The 16,059-nt window shown below is 41.0% G+C and overlaps 1 protein-coding gene across 1 annotated transcript; it reads right to left on the bottom strand.

Moving 5' to 3' along the window:
- Positions 1 to 4,385: 4,385 nt before the first annotated feature.
- On the bottom strand, positions 4,386 to 9,978 carry LOC102872641 (retinol dehydrogenase 16-like). The gene is made up of 4 exons (XM_006897607.1): positions 9,666 to 9,978; positions 7,710 to 7,968; positions 5,388 to 5,551; positions 4,386 to 4,603 (listed from the first exon to the last, which is right to left on the bottom strand). The coding sequence occupies exons 1-4, from the start codon at positions 9,976 to 9,978 to the stop codon at positions 4,386 to 4,388; spliced, it is 954 nt and encodes a 317-aa protein (XP_006897669.1).
- Between the last annotated feature and the right edge of the window lie 6,081 nt (positions 9,979 to 16,059).

Genomic DNA, 16,059 nt, shown 5'->3' with positions numbered 1-16,059 from the left:
TCCTCGCACATTTCATTGTAGTATTTTGCTTTGTCATTCCAAGCAGCCTTTTGGAATCTTCTGTTCAGCTCTTTAGTATCTTGAATTCTTCCTTTCTGAAGATTGCACTGGAGCAATTCCAATACGGAAACCAATTCCATTCTTTAACACGATGGAAAAGGCAATTTCCAACATTATCTGGAATGGAAAAAGATCTCGAATAAGCAAAACACTACTGAAAAAGAGAAACAAGATAGGCAGCATCATACTCTCTGATCTCAAATCCTACCACACAGCTGAGGTGCTTAAGACAGAGAAACCGTGAACCAGGTGGTTCTTAAACTGAATCCAGCCTGGCCCAGTTTCCTACAGTCCCCAGCCAACCCTCTACATAAAGTGTTAGGCCTCAGCTTTCTGTAGAACCTGCTGGAAACATCAGCTTATCTAATACTAGTGGTCCCTGTCAATCACTTCAGAAATTCTGCCTGGAAATCCAGAGTTCTGTTCCAGAAATGACAAGGCTCGAGACCCATGGAAATCAAAACATCTTGGGAATCTTGCCATGTAGCAAACTAATTGGCTCCCATTTCCATGTTGTTGTTGTTATATGTCGTCAAGTCGCCTGTGACTTGGAGCGACTCTATGTACAATAGCTCTAAACCATGCCCTATCCTGAGCCAGTCTAACTCTGACACACCTATTCCCATTACCCCAGTAACTGTGTCAATCCAACTCTTCCAGGCTCTTCCTCTCCTATAGTGTTCCTCTACCCTGGTCTCTCCTGGAATAGAACTCTTATTCGAGATCTTTTTCCATTCCAGATAATGTTGGAAATTGCCTTTTCCATCGTGTTGAAGAATGGAATTAGTTCCAACTCTAAGGCAATGAATTCATTGAACTTCTATTATTCAAAAGTTGACAGTTCCCCTGAAGACTTAATATCCTCTTTTATTTGAGATGGAAGTTAATATGATTAGGATGACTCGCCATCTCCAATAGCCACATAGCCCCAGGATCTATATGACCTTTTGCCAAATCATTCTGTGTTGAGTCCATACTTTAAAAGGAAGTAAAATAATGAACACATGAAGAGTCAGAGTATAGAGAAATGCTGTAAAAGTCAAGGGATTTTCTTCCAATCTATAGTAGTGACTTAACAAATGTGAGCAGAGTATGATAGGTTAGAGATGCAGACATGACCCTCACTTCATTACTGCAGGTGTGTGGGAAGAGGATGTAAAAAGGAAGCTTGAATCATGTTAGGACGGGACTTTTGCTGGTCCCTTAGAGGCCTTGTCAGTTCCTTAGAGAACTCTTCTTGTTTTTCCATGTGTCTCATCTTGTAACCATAGGTTACCGCAGAGACCATAGACAGGAAGCAAATGCCCTTCATGTTTGTGCAAGGAAGGACAGTAGGGAAAATTCAAATGCCTCCTTCATCTATACCCACAGGCCATTATGCTCATATCTTTATTTGGAAGCGCTTCAGTTTTCTTCCCTTGTGCCATGCCATATGCCTCTCTGGTGAACTCATTATGCATTATAAACTTTGCAAAAAGATAAACTACAAGGTGGAAAAGAATTTGGGGAGTCATATACCTGACAAAGTTTTATTTATCTAAATATATAAAGAACTCTTGTACCTTAAAAAGAAAAAGATAAACAACTGAATAAAAAAAACAATAAAAAAAATTTCAAAAGACATCTCACCGAAGAGGACATACAAATGACCAACAAGCCAGTGAAAAGATACCTAAGCTCATTAGCTGTTGTGTGCTCTCAATTTTATTCTGATTCACAGTAATGTTAGAGGATGGAGTAGAACTATCCCATAGAATTTCTTAGGCTGTACATATTTACAGGACAAATCACTAGGTTTTGCTATCTGGTAGTGGTACTTGAATCGCTGAGCTTTTTGTTAGTAGCCAAGCTGTGGAAGTTGCAAATGTAAACAACAAGGTGATACCACTTAACTCTCATTAGGATGGCTAAGGTGAAAATTCTGGATATAAGAAATATTGTGGAAGATGTAGAGAAATTGACATCTTCATCCATTCTGGTTATAATGGAAAATGGTAAGACCTCTGTGGAAAATAGTTCCTGTGTCCTCTCCCCATCTCAGGATACATTAATCCCCTGTGTGATGGTTTATACTGTGTGTCAACAAGGCAATGATCCTCAGTATAAGATAACTTTGCTATGTGTTGTAAGTTCTAACCTCTATGATGTTAATGAGGCAGGGTTAGACGTTCTGTAAAGATGAACAGTTTATCTGATTCAGGAGAAATCTCCAGTGACCTACTGGTAAGAAGCTGCACTACAATCCCAAAGGCACTTGATTTGAATCCACCGTCTGCTCTGCCGAAGAAAGATGGACATCTTCTCCCATGTGACTTATTGTCTCTGAAAATCCATTGGACAGTCAACTATGGATCTGTTGCAAGAGACAATCATAAGCAACAGTCTCATTCAGGGGAAACCTCCCAAGGATATGATCTTCACAGGTAATATGTTCAGATATACATGGGAAGAAAACTAGAAAGCTTTTTGTCAAATCTACATCTGGCTATCTGATTCATGGCCTCCAGACTTGAATCAGTGGCTTCCCATTCTTTAGATTCAATGGTCTCCAAAGCTAGACATCTGTAACTCCACTCTTCCACAAGAACCTTTAAATAATAAGCCTCTGAAGCCAACATTCTCCAAAGCCAGCAGCCTGAGGCCCTGCCAATCTATTGACAACTCGGACTCATTATTATCCTTTATTGAAGTCTAAACTACAGACCTGGGAATGCTGGTGTTGTTATGTGTTGTTCTGTTCATTATGACTCATAACAACCCTAGGAACAACAGATCAGAACCTTGTCCTATCTTGTGCCATTCTCACAATTTCTGACATGCTTTACGTCAATCCCCCTCGCTGAGGATATTCCTCTTGTTCTTTCCAAGCATGGAGTGGTCTCTGACAGCAGACTTTTTCCTAAAGCAACTCATCTTTTGGATTCCTGACTGCTGATGTGAAGAGTGTTGATTGTGGATCTGAGCAAGATACAGTTGTTAACAACATCAGTGTTTTTCCACCTATCAGGATGCTTCCAGTTGGCTCAGTGGTGAGTCTATTTTCTTGAAGTTGAGATGCAATTCATATTGAAGACTGCAGTCCTTGAATAACAATGGAGGCAGATGTGTCAGAGACAGTAAAGTTGACTCAGGAAAGGGCCAGTTTCAGAGATATTGTTCATAAGATCACTGAGTCATAGTTGACTAAACAGCACTTAACAACAACCTCTAAGAAGAGCCCTGGTTGCAAAGTTCAAAACTTGGGGTTTTGGCAGGTTTTTTGGCAGTCCATAGGATATTCATTACTCTTCTTCAACATGATAGTTCAAGAGTTCTGGTCATCCTTACCCTTTGTTCAACTTTCAGATGCACAGGAAGCAATTGAAAATACTGTGTCTTCAGTCAGGTGAATCTTACTCTTTAAAATGACACTGTTAGTCTTTAGCACTAAGGAGAGGTTCTTCACAGCATATTTTCCCAATGCAATACATCTTTTGATTCCTTGACTTCTATTACTGTGGGTGCTGATTGTTGAACCAAGTAAAATGAAATCATTGGCAACTTCAATCTTTTCTCCATCATGATGTTGCCAGTTGATACAGTGGTGAGGATTTTCAATCTTGGGAATAATATAATCCTGTGAAAATATTATATCTATGTATCTGGGAGCTCTGGTGGCCTAGTGAACAAAGAAATGTATTGTCAGCCCAAAGGCAGACAGTTCAAATCTACCAGGTGCTCTGAAAGAAAAAAAGGGCTCTCTCCTCTCGTGTGATTTGCAGCTTCTGAAAACCCACTAGAGAATCAATAATGATTCACTTCTGATTTTGACAGCAATGCTATTTTCTTTTTAGTTTACTTGTTTTGCTTCTCTTAAGAAACCAGCCTATCATACTTTGGTATCAATAAATATATGATCATGTACAGGAAGACTTGCCAATCAGAGAAGTTCACCCAAACCTTTGGTGTTCAGAGATTTTTATTGGGATTCAATCACAGAGAGACAGCCTCAGTGACTTATCTTTAATCTCCAGTTTCTTTTGAGTAGATCAGATACTGTGTAACCCTAAAACCCCACCAAACTTCACATCATTACAAAGTCCTCAGCTTTCAGTGCACAAAGACATCAGGGCACCAAAGGGTGGTATCAGGTTTCCAGGTAAAACTTGTTCTTTCCTCCTAATAGTGTTAAGATTCTTGAGTAACAGAAACAACCCATAGCAGAGTGAATATCGCCCACGGTGACTTGAGAATTCCCTCCCTACATTACACCCACTTTCCCTCCCCAGTGCCATTCCTTTCACAATTGGCCCAAATTAGCCATGCTATGGATCCCAGTTCTGCCTTCACAAGGCTTTGACAGGCTTTGGGGACTCCAAGAAGAACAAGGCATCCACCAGAGCAGTTGGCAGGTAGCTCATAGGGAGGTAGAGGAACCTGGCATCCCAACCAGCTGAATATCGGGTTCGGGGGTGGCAGGCAGTCAGTGCATGCTCTATGCAGTCTGTGACCAAGGACAGTGATGACGAAGAGTTACTAAGATTTCTTTCTGATAGTTTGAGATCTGTCAAAATGAGAAAAGACATACATAAAGCTTACATGTTTTTATTTTTCCCACTCAAGGCTATAATTAGAAAAGTAAGTTTCTGGGAATATCTGAGGTCCACAAGCCATGTCTCAAATCTACTCCTTCTTCTTTGGCAAGCACCCCAGAGCTGTTGTTCCACATAAAACGAGTTTGGGGTCTCAGCTTGAGAGTATTTGGAGGACATTGATCAAAGTTCTGATAACACCAGAAATCTAGTGGCATGAAAAACAGCTGTCTCTAACACAGGCTTTCTAGGCGTCTATAGGTGTCTTATAATCTAACTTCAGTTTCTTCCTCAAAATAATTGTGAGGTACTGAAACATGGTCCCAGGGTTTTAAGCACGGGCCTTTCCTTTCTAAACACTGTGACACTGATGTGCCAAATGTGATAATGGTTACCCATGGTGGACAGTATTTGGTAGGGCTTCCTAATTAAAACAAAGCAGAAGTGGCATCCACTTCCAAAATGGCTTGCCTCCAGAAACTCTATGAACAGTGCTCAGGTCTTTGATTCATAGGGTCGCTATGAGTCATGTGCGACTCGACAGCACTTAACAACAACAACTACTACAAAACAAACCAAACCAAAATACAAAAACAACAGTTGGTCCTACAAGATCACATGAATAAGACTAAACATCCCTACTTGGGGACGGCAGAGCCTAGAGGACAGACCTAGAAACAGATGAAGCAAAGAGTGATAGGTTCAGGCTTTATAACAAGGGTTTGTTTCTCTGTGCTTTGTCCACAGCCTACTCACAGGAAGTCAGGAACTCCTTGCCATAGGCCTCCTTGACCTCTGGGCTGGTCTGTTCCCACACCTCCAGGATGCTCTGTGAAATCCTATCACTGTCAGTCATTTTAGTCTTGAATATACCAGGCTCAATCACAGCCACCTTCACCCCAAAGGATGCCAGCTCTCTCCTGCAAGGCAGACAAATACAGGACAAAGGACGTCAGGGGCTTTGAATAAACTTGAGGGGCAAACAATAAACTAAAGCCTAGGACTGAGGTGGGACAGGTTGTAAAGCGTACTAAATTAGGTAGTACAGAGGCCAGTGGGAGAATAATGACCACAATATTGCTTTACATGTGTTGTTAAGTGCTGTCGAGACGTAGGCGACTCACAGCGACCCTATGAACGAAAGACCTGGACACTTGTATACATTTCATCCTTTCTCCAGGTTCATAGGGTTTCCAGAGGCAAGCTATTTCAGAAGTGGATGCCATTCCTGCTTTACATAGTGCTTGAATTAATTTTCAAACAATTTTACCCAATGAACTGCTTAGCTCTAAATCTTACCTATCTTGCAACGTGGCACCACTGACATGCTATTCCTTTTCTTTTCCTCAAGCCCAATAAAATGCACCTCTCTCCAGTCTCTGTCCTCCCTTGTCTTACTGAACCTCTAGGTGGGCTCTCAGTTGAGCTCCTGCATCCATTGTTTAAGGAATATCTGTCTTCAGCTTTACCTTTGATCCAGTTTATCATTGGAAGCCTTGGAGTTTTGGTAGTTGGGCAAAAAGGGGCTTCCAGTAAGTGATTCCTGACTGAGGGTCTCAGATCATCAGAGACACATTCCACATTCTTGTTGCTAAAGACACACGAGGAATTTAGAGAATAGGCTGCATTTAATATCAGGGGTGAACTTTAAAAACAGCTAAAAAAACACCCCAAAACAAACAAACAAAAAAAACCCCATACAAACCCCAGCTTAAAAAAAAATCCACTCCAGTTCTTATAAAATAATACTCTAGAGCTAAGTTTATACTCTGAGTTTATTGAGGCTAATTTGACCAACCAGCTCCAAGACTGAAATTGTCACTGATTTCATCTTACTTGGATCCACAATCAATATCCTTGATACCAGAAATCAGGAAACCAGATTTATTGCCCTGGGCAAGTCCTCTGTCATGACTCTCTCCAAATTATTGAGGAATAATGATGTCAGTTTGAATACTAAGGTATGCCTGATTCAAGATATGGTCTTTTCAATAATTTGCTATATGTCTGAGAGCTGGACAATTGAATAAAGATGACAGGAGATAATAAATGCCTTTGTGTTGGAGAAAAGCACTGAATATCCTGTGTACTGCCAAAAAAAACATATGCCTTGGAGAAAACATATCCAAAATTCTTCTTGGAGGCAAAGATGGCAAAGCTTCATCTCATATTTTGGGCATGTTGCTAGGAGGGGATATTCCTTAGAAATGGATGTAAAGAGGGTCTGCAAAAGAAAGGAAGATCTTCAACAAGATAAATTGACACAGTAACTACAGCAACAGGGTCAAAGTAAATCAGGGAGGATAAGATAGTATAGGAGAGGACAGGGTTTATATCAGTTGTTCATAGGGTCTCTTTGAGTTGTACTCAACTTGACAGCACCTAACAACAACAACATAGGCCTCCACTGTCAGCCGCAAAAAGTGCTTGAGGCTTTCCCAAGTCTTCCTGCACCAACCTGTCCAGCTCCTTCAGCCAGGCCTGGCCTTATTATTTCTTCATCAGAGCAAGCTCCCCCATGGGATCTACTAATATGAGACCCGTGGTCAGGATTCCCTTCCTGGAAGACCTGCTTTGCCCAACTACCACAATAATACCTCCTTCAAGTCTCAGGTCAGATTCCCAGCTCAGCATTTTCTCCTAACTCCAAGAACTTCTGGTTATAATTGGGATGCAAGAATTAAAAGAAAAGACAATGATATTTTGAGATTTCTTGACTTACTACTCCAGCTATGGTATTTCTTAAGGTAATAGTCCAAATACTGCTGTCCTAGAGCTCACTATTCTCACAGAAGTACCCAGTCTATAGCTAAGATCTACTAACTGAGTCATTGTTGGCTGACCCTATCTCAGTCATCTCCTGAGAATGAACATCAGAGTGAATATGTATACATGATCAGAGCCAAATTATCTAGGGATCCTTTTTCCATTCAAAAGATTGAAAGTTGGTTCCCAGAGATTGGTTGTCCAATGCACAGCGATCTGGAAAAATCTCTCTAAAGCACTTACTAAATTAATTCCCACAAAAGAGGGACACAGCAGGAAAATTAGGAAGAGGCTTCAGTCATGGTCCAATACCTGAGGGAATCTGAGAAGGCTTCTACACCATACTTCGAAATGCTGTAGGCCCCTCCACATACAGACAGCCGGCCACTGATGCTGGAGATATTGACCACTCGGCCCCTTGCCTTCCTCACTAGGGGCAGCAGGCTCAAGGTCACGTCAATCAGCCCCAACAGGTTCACGTCCAGTATTTTCATAAAGTCCTGTTTGGTCAGCCACTCATTGGGTGCCAAAGGCATGCAGATGCCAGCATTATTCACCAGACCCCATAGACCTGGATGGGGACAAAGAAAAATAAGAGAGAGACTTTGACAACTTCGACAAGAGTTTCCGATTAGACACAACTATGGTCCATATTCACATTCAAACTGAGCTTACTATTTAAGTACCATAAGGGAAAGGAGTGGCATTGAAGTTAGAACCAGGTTGCAGCAGGCTACAAGTGTGTTACACTGCTGACTGAAAGATCAATGTTTTGAGTCCACTAGTTTCTCCAAAGTGATACCGGTGATTGTTTGCTGTTGAGTCAGAACCAACTCATAGCTGACCCTCTAGGAGGTTTTTAAAGGCTACAGTAAATCGCATGGGAGGAGATAGTTCATCCTTTTTCCCTGGAGCATCTGGTGGATTCAAACTGCATACCTTTGAGATTACAGCTTCTTACCAGGAAGCCATCAGAGCTCCCGTCGCTTCAAGGTAGAAAGATGGAAATCTTCCTTAACAATTTAAACCACATGAAGACTCTCGATGAGTCAGAATGACTTGAAGACAGTGGGCTGGATTTGACTTAAGGCTCTTGTGAAAGGCAGGGATGATCCTCCCTTACCTTTTTACCCCCAGTGTGTGTCATTAATTTGGGTTTGAGAAATGCATACACGGTGTCTGAAAAAAATAAAGTGAGTGCTCAACAAATACCTCTTGGAGGACAGAGAGTAACATAGAGACAGGAGAAAATACCTAGGCTGAGAAGCAGAATGAAGAGCAAAGGGGGGATAAGGTAGGGAAAAGAGAAATGAGAGGAGAGTAAATTCATTACCTTCCACACCATTACATTCTTTACTAAAGGCACAATTGAGGAACTTCAAGAATACTCTGCATTTAACATCAGGGTTGGACCCTAAAAACATCTGCACTAATTCTCATGAAACACCTATTTTGGAGCCAAGTATACACTCTGAAACTGAGGAAATTTGACTTTTACCACGTGGCTAATCCCCAGGAAATGTTTGGGAAGGCGGTGAGGCTACCTTACATTCCACCGTAGCAGGAAGCCTCCTGCTTTTCTGGAAAAAAATGTGACCTTCCCTCCTACACTCTTCCCAGACCCCTGGCATCTGATGCACCCAGCACTGAGGAAGATTCCTTGGGAAATACATAGTAAAGGAGAAAACATCCATAATTTAAAATAGAGTTACCAACTCACGGAGCTTAGGTCAGCAGAGGCTGGGTTTCTGGTGAGTTCTAGATGGGAAAAGATGCTTTTGTACCTGAAACTACTGAGAAAAGAAGGTCCTGCAAGACTAGTACCTCCCCTGGCCAGAAGCCATCCATAAAAGAAATACAATATTTAATATAACTGTATTATTTTAATTAAAAAATGCAGCTGAGAATAGTAGTCAATATCCACAGAATACTTGACTGAGATATTATTTATGCCATCAAAAACTAAAAAACACTTTGAGCATCTAACAATATCTAATTGCTTAAAATCATGTACCAATACAGTGCTCCAAGTGCCACTTTTTCTCCAAGGCATCTGCCTGAACACAGGTTATTCTATTCTTGCCTAACCCTGATTACAGCCAATTATTTCAGAAGTTTTGACCGGAAACTCTAGAACTCATGTTCTAGAGACCCCAAACCTCAAGCCCATGAAAGTGAAAATATCTTGGGGTTCTTCACAGAAAGGAAGCAAAAAGGTCTTCCCATCACAGCCAGGAAAAACACAAACAGAAATGACATGTATGGTACCTTTGTCCCCAACACGTTCCTTCACCCACTGGGTGGCTGCAACAATGTTTTCTGTCTGGGTAACATCCAGTATCACTGTCTCCAGCCTATCTGATGTTTGACTTCTCAGATTTTCTGCTGCTTGTTCCGATCGACATGCAGCCAGCACTCTCAAACCTCGCAAGTCCAACTGCTTGGCCAGTAGGTTCCCAAAACCTGAGCTACAGCCTGTAATCAAGACATACTTGTCTTGAAGGTGGCTCACCACCTTCTTTTCTCGGTACCAGTGCAGAAGGTAGTAGAGACCCACCAGTCCCATAAAGTAGATCCACATGGCTTTTCCAGAGAGACACCAGGCAGAGCTTCAGCTGAGCTAGAACTCGAGCTCCTGTCTGTAGCACTGTGTACTTTGACCTCCAGTTCTCTGTGGTGGAGTCTCAGTCACTTTTCCTGTTTATATCCATTCTTAAATGCTTTGGGCTTCATTCCAGTAACCTGTGCTTTGGTTTGTTTACGATTGCTCTGATAGATATCATTGATTTTCCCAAGTCGCATTCTCCCAAACCACCTTCCAGGTCCTTTTCTCTTTCCCTGTGCCCACTCAGGTCCACACTGGAGTTCCCTCTAATAATCTACATGGTATACCCAGTAAGGAACATTTAAGAATTTTTCAAGGTTTCAGACTTTTTGTCTAGTTCATTCACGACCTTGGAAGCATCACTGGAACTGATTCAAATTATTAATATTATAGTAAATGGGAAAGATAGCCAGAATGGAAAAAAACATGGGGAAAATATAGTTATATACAATCTTACGAAAAGATAGCTGCATAGCAATGTGTATTTGCTTATTCTAGATATTTCTGTAACTGGGGCCATATAATTTTGCCTTCTGGAGCTGACTTTTTTCTTTCTATATAATGTTCTCATGGGTCGTCCATGCCATAGCATGTATCAGAAATTCATTCTCTTTTCTATGGTTGAGTATAATATTCTACTATGATACTATACTTATATATTGCTGCTGTTGCTATGTGTTGTCGAATCATCAATGACTCATAGTGACCTTATGAATAGCAGCTTTGAACCTTGCAATATCCTGAGCTAACTTCACCTTCTCGGACACATCTAATCCCATTGCCACAGGCACTCATCCAAGGTCTTCCTCTCCTAAGCTGATTCTCTATCCCTCCAATTACGAGGTCCTTCTTCAAGGATTGGTACTTCCTGGCATCATGCCCAAAATGTGAGACAGACTCAAAGTTCTTGTCTCCAAGAACATCCTGGTTTCACCCTTTACAGGAAAGAACTGTTTGTTCTCTTTGTAGTCCATAGTATGTTCAGTACTCTTCTCTGGCAACTCAAAGGCACTGATTCTTCTTTTGTCATCCTTAGTCACTGTTCAATTCCCAGATCCATGATGAGCAATTGAGAAGACCATAACCTAGATCAGGCACACCTTAATCTCTAGACTGCCATCATTGATCTTTAGCACTCTGGAGAGGTCCCTGACAGCAGATTGTTCCAATGCAATTAATCTTTTGATTTCCTAGTTGCTAGTGCCAAGGACGTTGATTGTGAATCCAAGGGAGAAAAAAATCATTAACAACCTCGGTCTTTTCTCATAATGCTGTCTATTGGACTGGTAGTGAGAATCTTTGTTTTCTTGATGTTTATATGCATTCCATCTTCAGGGCTGCAGTCCTTAACCATCTGCAGCAAATGCTTCAGGACCTCAGTTTCGGGGAGCGAGGTTGCTTCATCTGCATAACACAGGTTGTTGAGTTTTCCTCCTAGCCTGATGCCACAGGGCTAAGTAGGCAGATGGGGCCTGGGGTGAGGAGGTGAGGCATTTGACTCCTTCCTGTCTCTTCTGACAAGTGAGGAAGTGGCTGTGTGGTGGGCACCCACAAAGAACACTTGGCCGAGGGTAGTGGAAGCCCAACACCAGGAACGAGAGAGAGAGGGAGACACCACCAGCAAGCAGCACGACAGGCAGAAGGCGCAGGCTGGACAGCCACCCAGGAGGTGATACACACAGAGGCGCCACCAGGGATCTGGAGGCCAGAGGGTGGACAGGAGGAGTACTGGAGGGGAGCTGAGACAAGCCAGAAAAGCAGCAGCACAGAGTAGGGAACTAGAACTCCACTCCACCAACAGTTTCTGCACAGTCCCCGCACGCCCCACAGCAGCCCTCATGCAATGGGTCACGGGCCTCTGGTGGTGACCCAACACACATGGTGAGGCCAGTTCATGGGATCAGACCAAGAATAGAATAGCCCCATCAATTGTGAACCACATTACTAAGACAGAAATGAAGGCAGTAAGGGCACAAGCAAGGCGGGTAAGGATGAGAGCCACTGAGGGATGAAGGCATGGGCATGAGAAGGTGAGTCATGAAGAGACTCATTGGACACAGTTGCCAGGAAGTGCACACATAGCCTCCCACCCAAGCATTAGAACAACAGGATGGCCCATGATTCAGCCTGCAATACCAGCTGAAGAAAAATTGATGCTTTTAAACTCTGGTGCTGGAGAAAATGCTGACTATCCCAAGGACTGCCAAAAGGACAGATATGTCTTGGAGAAAATGCAACCAGAATGCTCCTTGGAGGCAAAGATGACAAAGCTTCATCTCACATACTTGGGGCACATTGCTAGGAGAGGCATTTCCTTGGAGACGGATATCCTGCTTGCAAAGGTGGAAGGCCATTGAAAGAGAGGATGACTACCTCAGTGAGACAGTTTGACTCAGTGATGGAAGCAATGGGCTCAAGCGTGTCAGAGATAGGCTTGATATAAGTCATACTCAACTTCAGGGCACCTAACAACAACAAATAATATGAGAGGAGATTACTTATCTCTTTCTTTTTTTTTTTTTTTTACTTATCTCTTTCTGCAGTCCTGCTGGGGAATATAAACTGCCAGGGAACATGGCGTGGCCATTGAGCCATGAACTACATCACCAGAACTCCTTGAGTTGTTCCACTAATTGTTTGCTCAGCATACAAATTTAATAGGTAAGAAGAAAAGAAAATCCTGACACTTACCCGTCTGTTCTCTTCTGCCATTTTGACAACAGCTTTTTGGTTTAGGTAGATTTTTGTTTGAGCACAATTAAGTGTTCTAGGATTCTCGTTCTTCTCAATGTTAGCCATAGTTTGTTGTGATCCACACAAATGTCTTTGCATAGTCAATAAAACACAGATAGACATCCATCTGGTATTCTGTGTTGTCAACCAAGATCCATCTGACATCAGCAATGACATCCCTGGTGCCACGACCTCTTCTAAACTCAGCTTAAACTTCTGCCCATTCCTGTCAATATATAGTTCCAGTCATTTTTTGATGATCATCAACAATATTTTGCTTGAATGTGATATTAATGATATTGTTTGGTAATTTCCACATTCTGTTGGATCACCATTCTTGGAATTGAGAATTAATATGGATTTTTTTTTTCAGTCAGTTGGTCAGGCAGCTGTCCTCCAAATTTCCTAGCATAGATTGCTGAGCATGTCCAGAGTTGCATCATATGTTAATAAGAATCCCATCTTTTCCTGGAGCCTACTTTTTTGCCAGTGTCTTCACTGCAGCCTGAACTTTTTCCTGTGCTATCATTGGCTCTTGTTCATATGGTTGTTGTTGTCTTTGTTGTTATTTGTCATCGAGTCAATGATAAGTCATAGCAAACATATGCATAATAGCTCTGAACCCTGCTCTATCCTGAACTCACTGTCTCTGACACTCCAACCCTCATTACCCCAGTTACTGTGTCAATCTATCTCATCATGGGTCTTCCTCTTCTGTGCTATCCTTCCATCTTTCCAAGCATGATATCCTTCTCTAAGCACTGGTCCATTCTGGCAACATGCCCAAAGTATGTGAGATGAAGCCTCAAAATCCTTGCTTCCAAGGATCAGCTTGGTTTCATCTTCTCTAAGACATATCTATTTGTTGTCTTGGCAGTATGGTATATTCAATACTCTTCTCCAGCACCACAACTCAAAGGCCTCAATTCTTCTGTCATCTTTGGTCATTGTCCAGCTTTCTGATGCATAATAAGTAATTGAGAAGACCATGGCTTGGATCAGGTGTACCTTAGTTTCTAGACTGACATCATTGCTCTTTAGCAGTCTGGAGAGGTCCCAGACAGCAGATTTTCCTAATGTATTACATTATATCTTTTTACTTCTTGACTGTTAGTGCCAAGAGTGTTTATTCTGGAGCCTAGTAAGCTATAATTGTTAACAATCTCAGTCTCTTTTCCATCTATCATGATGCTGCTTTCTGAAATTTTTCGATGTCTACCAATTCTCTTTGGTACAGTGATTCTGTGTATTCTTTCCATCTTCTTTGGATGCTTCCTGAATCATTCAAGATTTTTTTTTTCCCCATGTCATCTGTCAGTATTGGAACTCTAGGTTTGAATTTGTTTTTCAGTTCTTTTAGCTTGAGACATGCAGAGCAAGTTCTTCCCTCTTTATTCTCTGATTCCAGCTCTTGCCATATTTGTTAAAATACTCTGTCTTCTCAGACTGCCCTTTGAAATCTTTTATTCAGCTCTTTTACTTTGGCTTCTTTTCCCCTTGGCTTGGCAATTTTCACAGTTACTTTTGACATCCATTTTGGTATTTTTCTTTTTCCTCTCTCTCTGTAATGACCTTTTGCTCTCTTCATGTATGAGATCCTTGATTTCATCCAATAGTTCCTCTGGTCTTCAATCTTTGGTGATCAGTCCCTCAAACCTGTTCTTAAGATGATTTTTTTTTAATTCAAGAGAGAATGACCCAAGGATGTGTATTTGGTTCTTGTACATTTGTTTTAATCCTCTTCCGTTTCAGTTTGAACTTACTTATGAGTAATTGATAATATTTTCCACAGTCTGCAACTGGCCTGGTTCTGACTGCTGAAAATGAGCTTCTCCAACAATTCCTTCCACAGATGTAATCAATCTTATTCCTCTACAGTCTATCTGTCAGTCAAGGTCCCTGTGTAAAGTCGCTGTTTGTGTTTCTTTTAAAAAGGTATTTGCTATGTATAAATCATTAAATGTATCAAATTCAATCATTCACTCTCCAGCCTCATTTCTATCACCAAGTCAACTTTCTAACTACCATTCCTTCTTTATTGTTTCCAACTTTTGCATTCAAGTCACCAATAATTATTAATGCTTCTTGATTGCATATTTGGTCAACTTTAGATTGCAAAAATTTGTAGAAATATAAAATAAAATAAAAACTTACAAGACTAAAAGTAAAAAACTAGAAGTATCGAGCTGTAAATAAGGAAAACTATTTTCACCCAAATCACATTTTTTGAGGAAATAAGGAAAAATAAAAAGCTAATTGCCATGATCAAAATAAAAAAGAAGGGAAACAATTTCGCTTTTTTAATGTTCACTCAAATCACAAAATAAATACATACGTTAAAATTAAGGTTTTCTAAATGGAAGAGTAGAAAGCTAGAACAAAGCTAAGAAATAATGATGCAAAAGAGATAAGTAGAAGATTTTAATCAGTGGTTCAAAAACCCAAAGTAAAGTATTATGATGGAACGTACAAGGACATAGAGTTAGAAAACTAAGAAGAATACAATCTAAATTTCTCAAGATTAAAGAACTAATGAAAAATTCCAAACTTGTGTTGCAATACTAAAGGATTCTATGGAGGGAAAAAATGATACAGGAAGTATAAAAAAATGTAGAGAGGGAATATACAGTCACTGTACCTAAAAAGGAGAACTTGATGAAATCAGAAAAATGGGTTTGTAAGTAAAAATGAGGTAGAAAAACTTGATGTCTCAACTAGGCAAGTATCAGGTTTGGAAGTGGCAGGCAGTCCATCACCAACAGTCTTAATTAGGTGACCATTTCCCCTCCATGGTATCTGTCAGTTTTTCCTATCCTCCCCACCCCATCAGTTTATAGACAAATAGAGATGAAAATACTAGGAAGGTGTATATTACTTTCTAAAACTATGTGTATGCAGTGTGAATGAGAGAGGGTAATGTGGCTGGACTCTGTACATTGGGCGTTCTTGTTTTGGTTGAGGGTAGTATGGAATGTTTGGCTGTTTTGTTTTGTTTTATATTTAAGCCTCTTGTTTAGAGTTGACAAGACCTCGTGGAGAGACTTGTGATTAAAAGGAGGACTCTTCAATGATTTAACTCCTCCCAGAAGAGCTGTGGATGAGCATTAACATTACTGGTAAGTATATTCATTTTCTCCTGGACACAGAGCCTACTAATTGGTCCTAAAAACCTTCTGAGGTCGCAACTCTTCTCACTATTTCTTAGTTGTTGGAATGGACGGAAAACCTCATAAGCAGTTCCTTACTTCACCTCTACCTAGCATGTGAACTTCCGAGTTGTAAAACAGCCCAGTGGTAGATGGACTTTGCTCCAGGACTTAAGAA

This window comes from Elephantulus edwardii, unplaced genomic scaffold, assembly GCF_000299155.1.
Source record: "Elephantulus edwardii isolate Elephantulus edwardi_28Jun2011 unplaced genomic scaffold, EleEdw1.0 scaffold00212, whole genome shotgun sequence".
Classification (NCBI taxonomy): domain Eukaryota; kingdom Metazoa; phylum Chordata; class Mammalia; order Macroscelidea; family Macroscelididae; genus Elephantulus; species Elephantulus edwardii.
The sequence above is the reverse complement of the archived record's forward strand: the minus strand, read 5'-3'. Positions and strand labels throughout refer to the sequence as shown.

What these genes read in the sequence shown, in the direction of transcription:
- LOC102872641 (XM_006897607.1), bottom strand. Translation starts at nt 9,978, where the DNA reads ATGTGGATCTACTTTATGGGACTGGTGGGTCTCTACTACCTTCTGCAC. An exon ending in GGAACGTGTTGGGGACAAAG is followed by an intron (nt 7,969 to 9,665) that starts GTACCATACATG and finishes GTCCCCATCCAG; the next exon opens with GTCTATGGGGTCTGGTGAAT. An exon ending in CAAGGAGTTCCTGACTTCCT is followed by an intron (nt 4,604 to 5,387) that starts GTGAGTAGGCTG and finishes TCATTTTGACAG; the next exon opens with ATCTCAAACTATCAGAAAGA.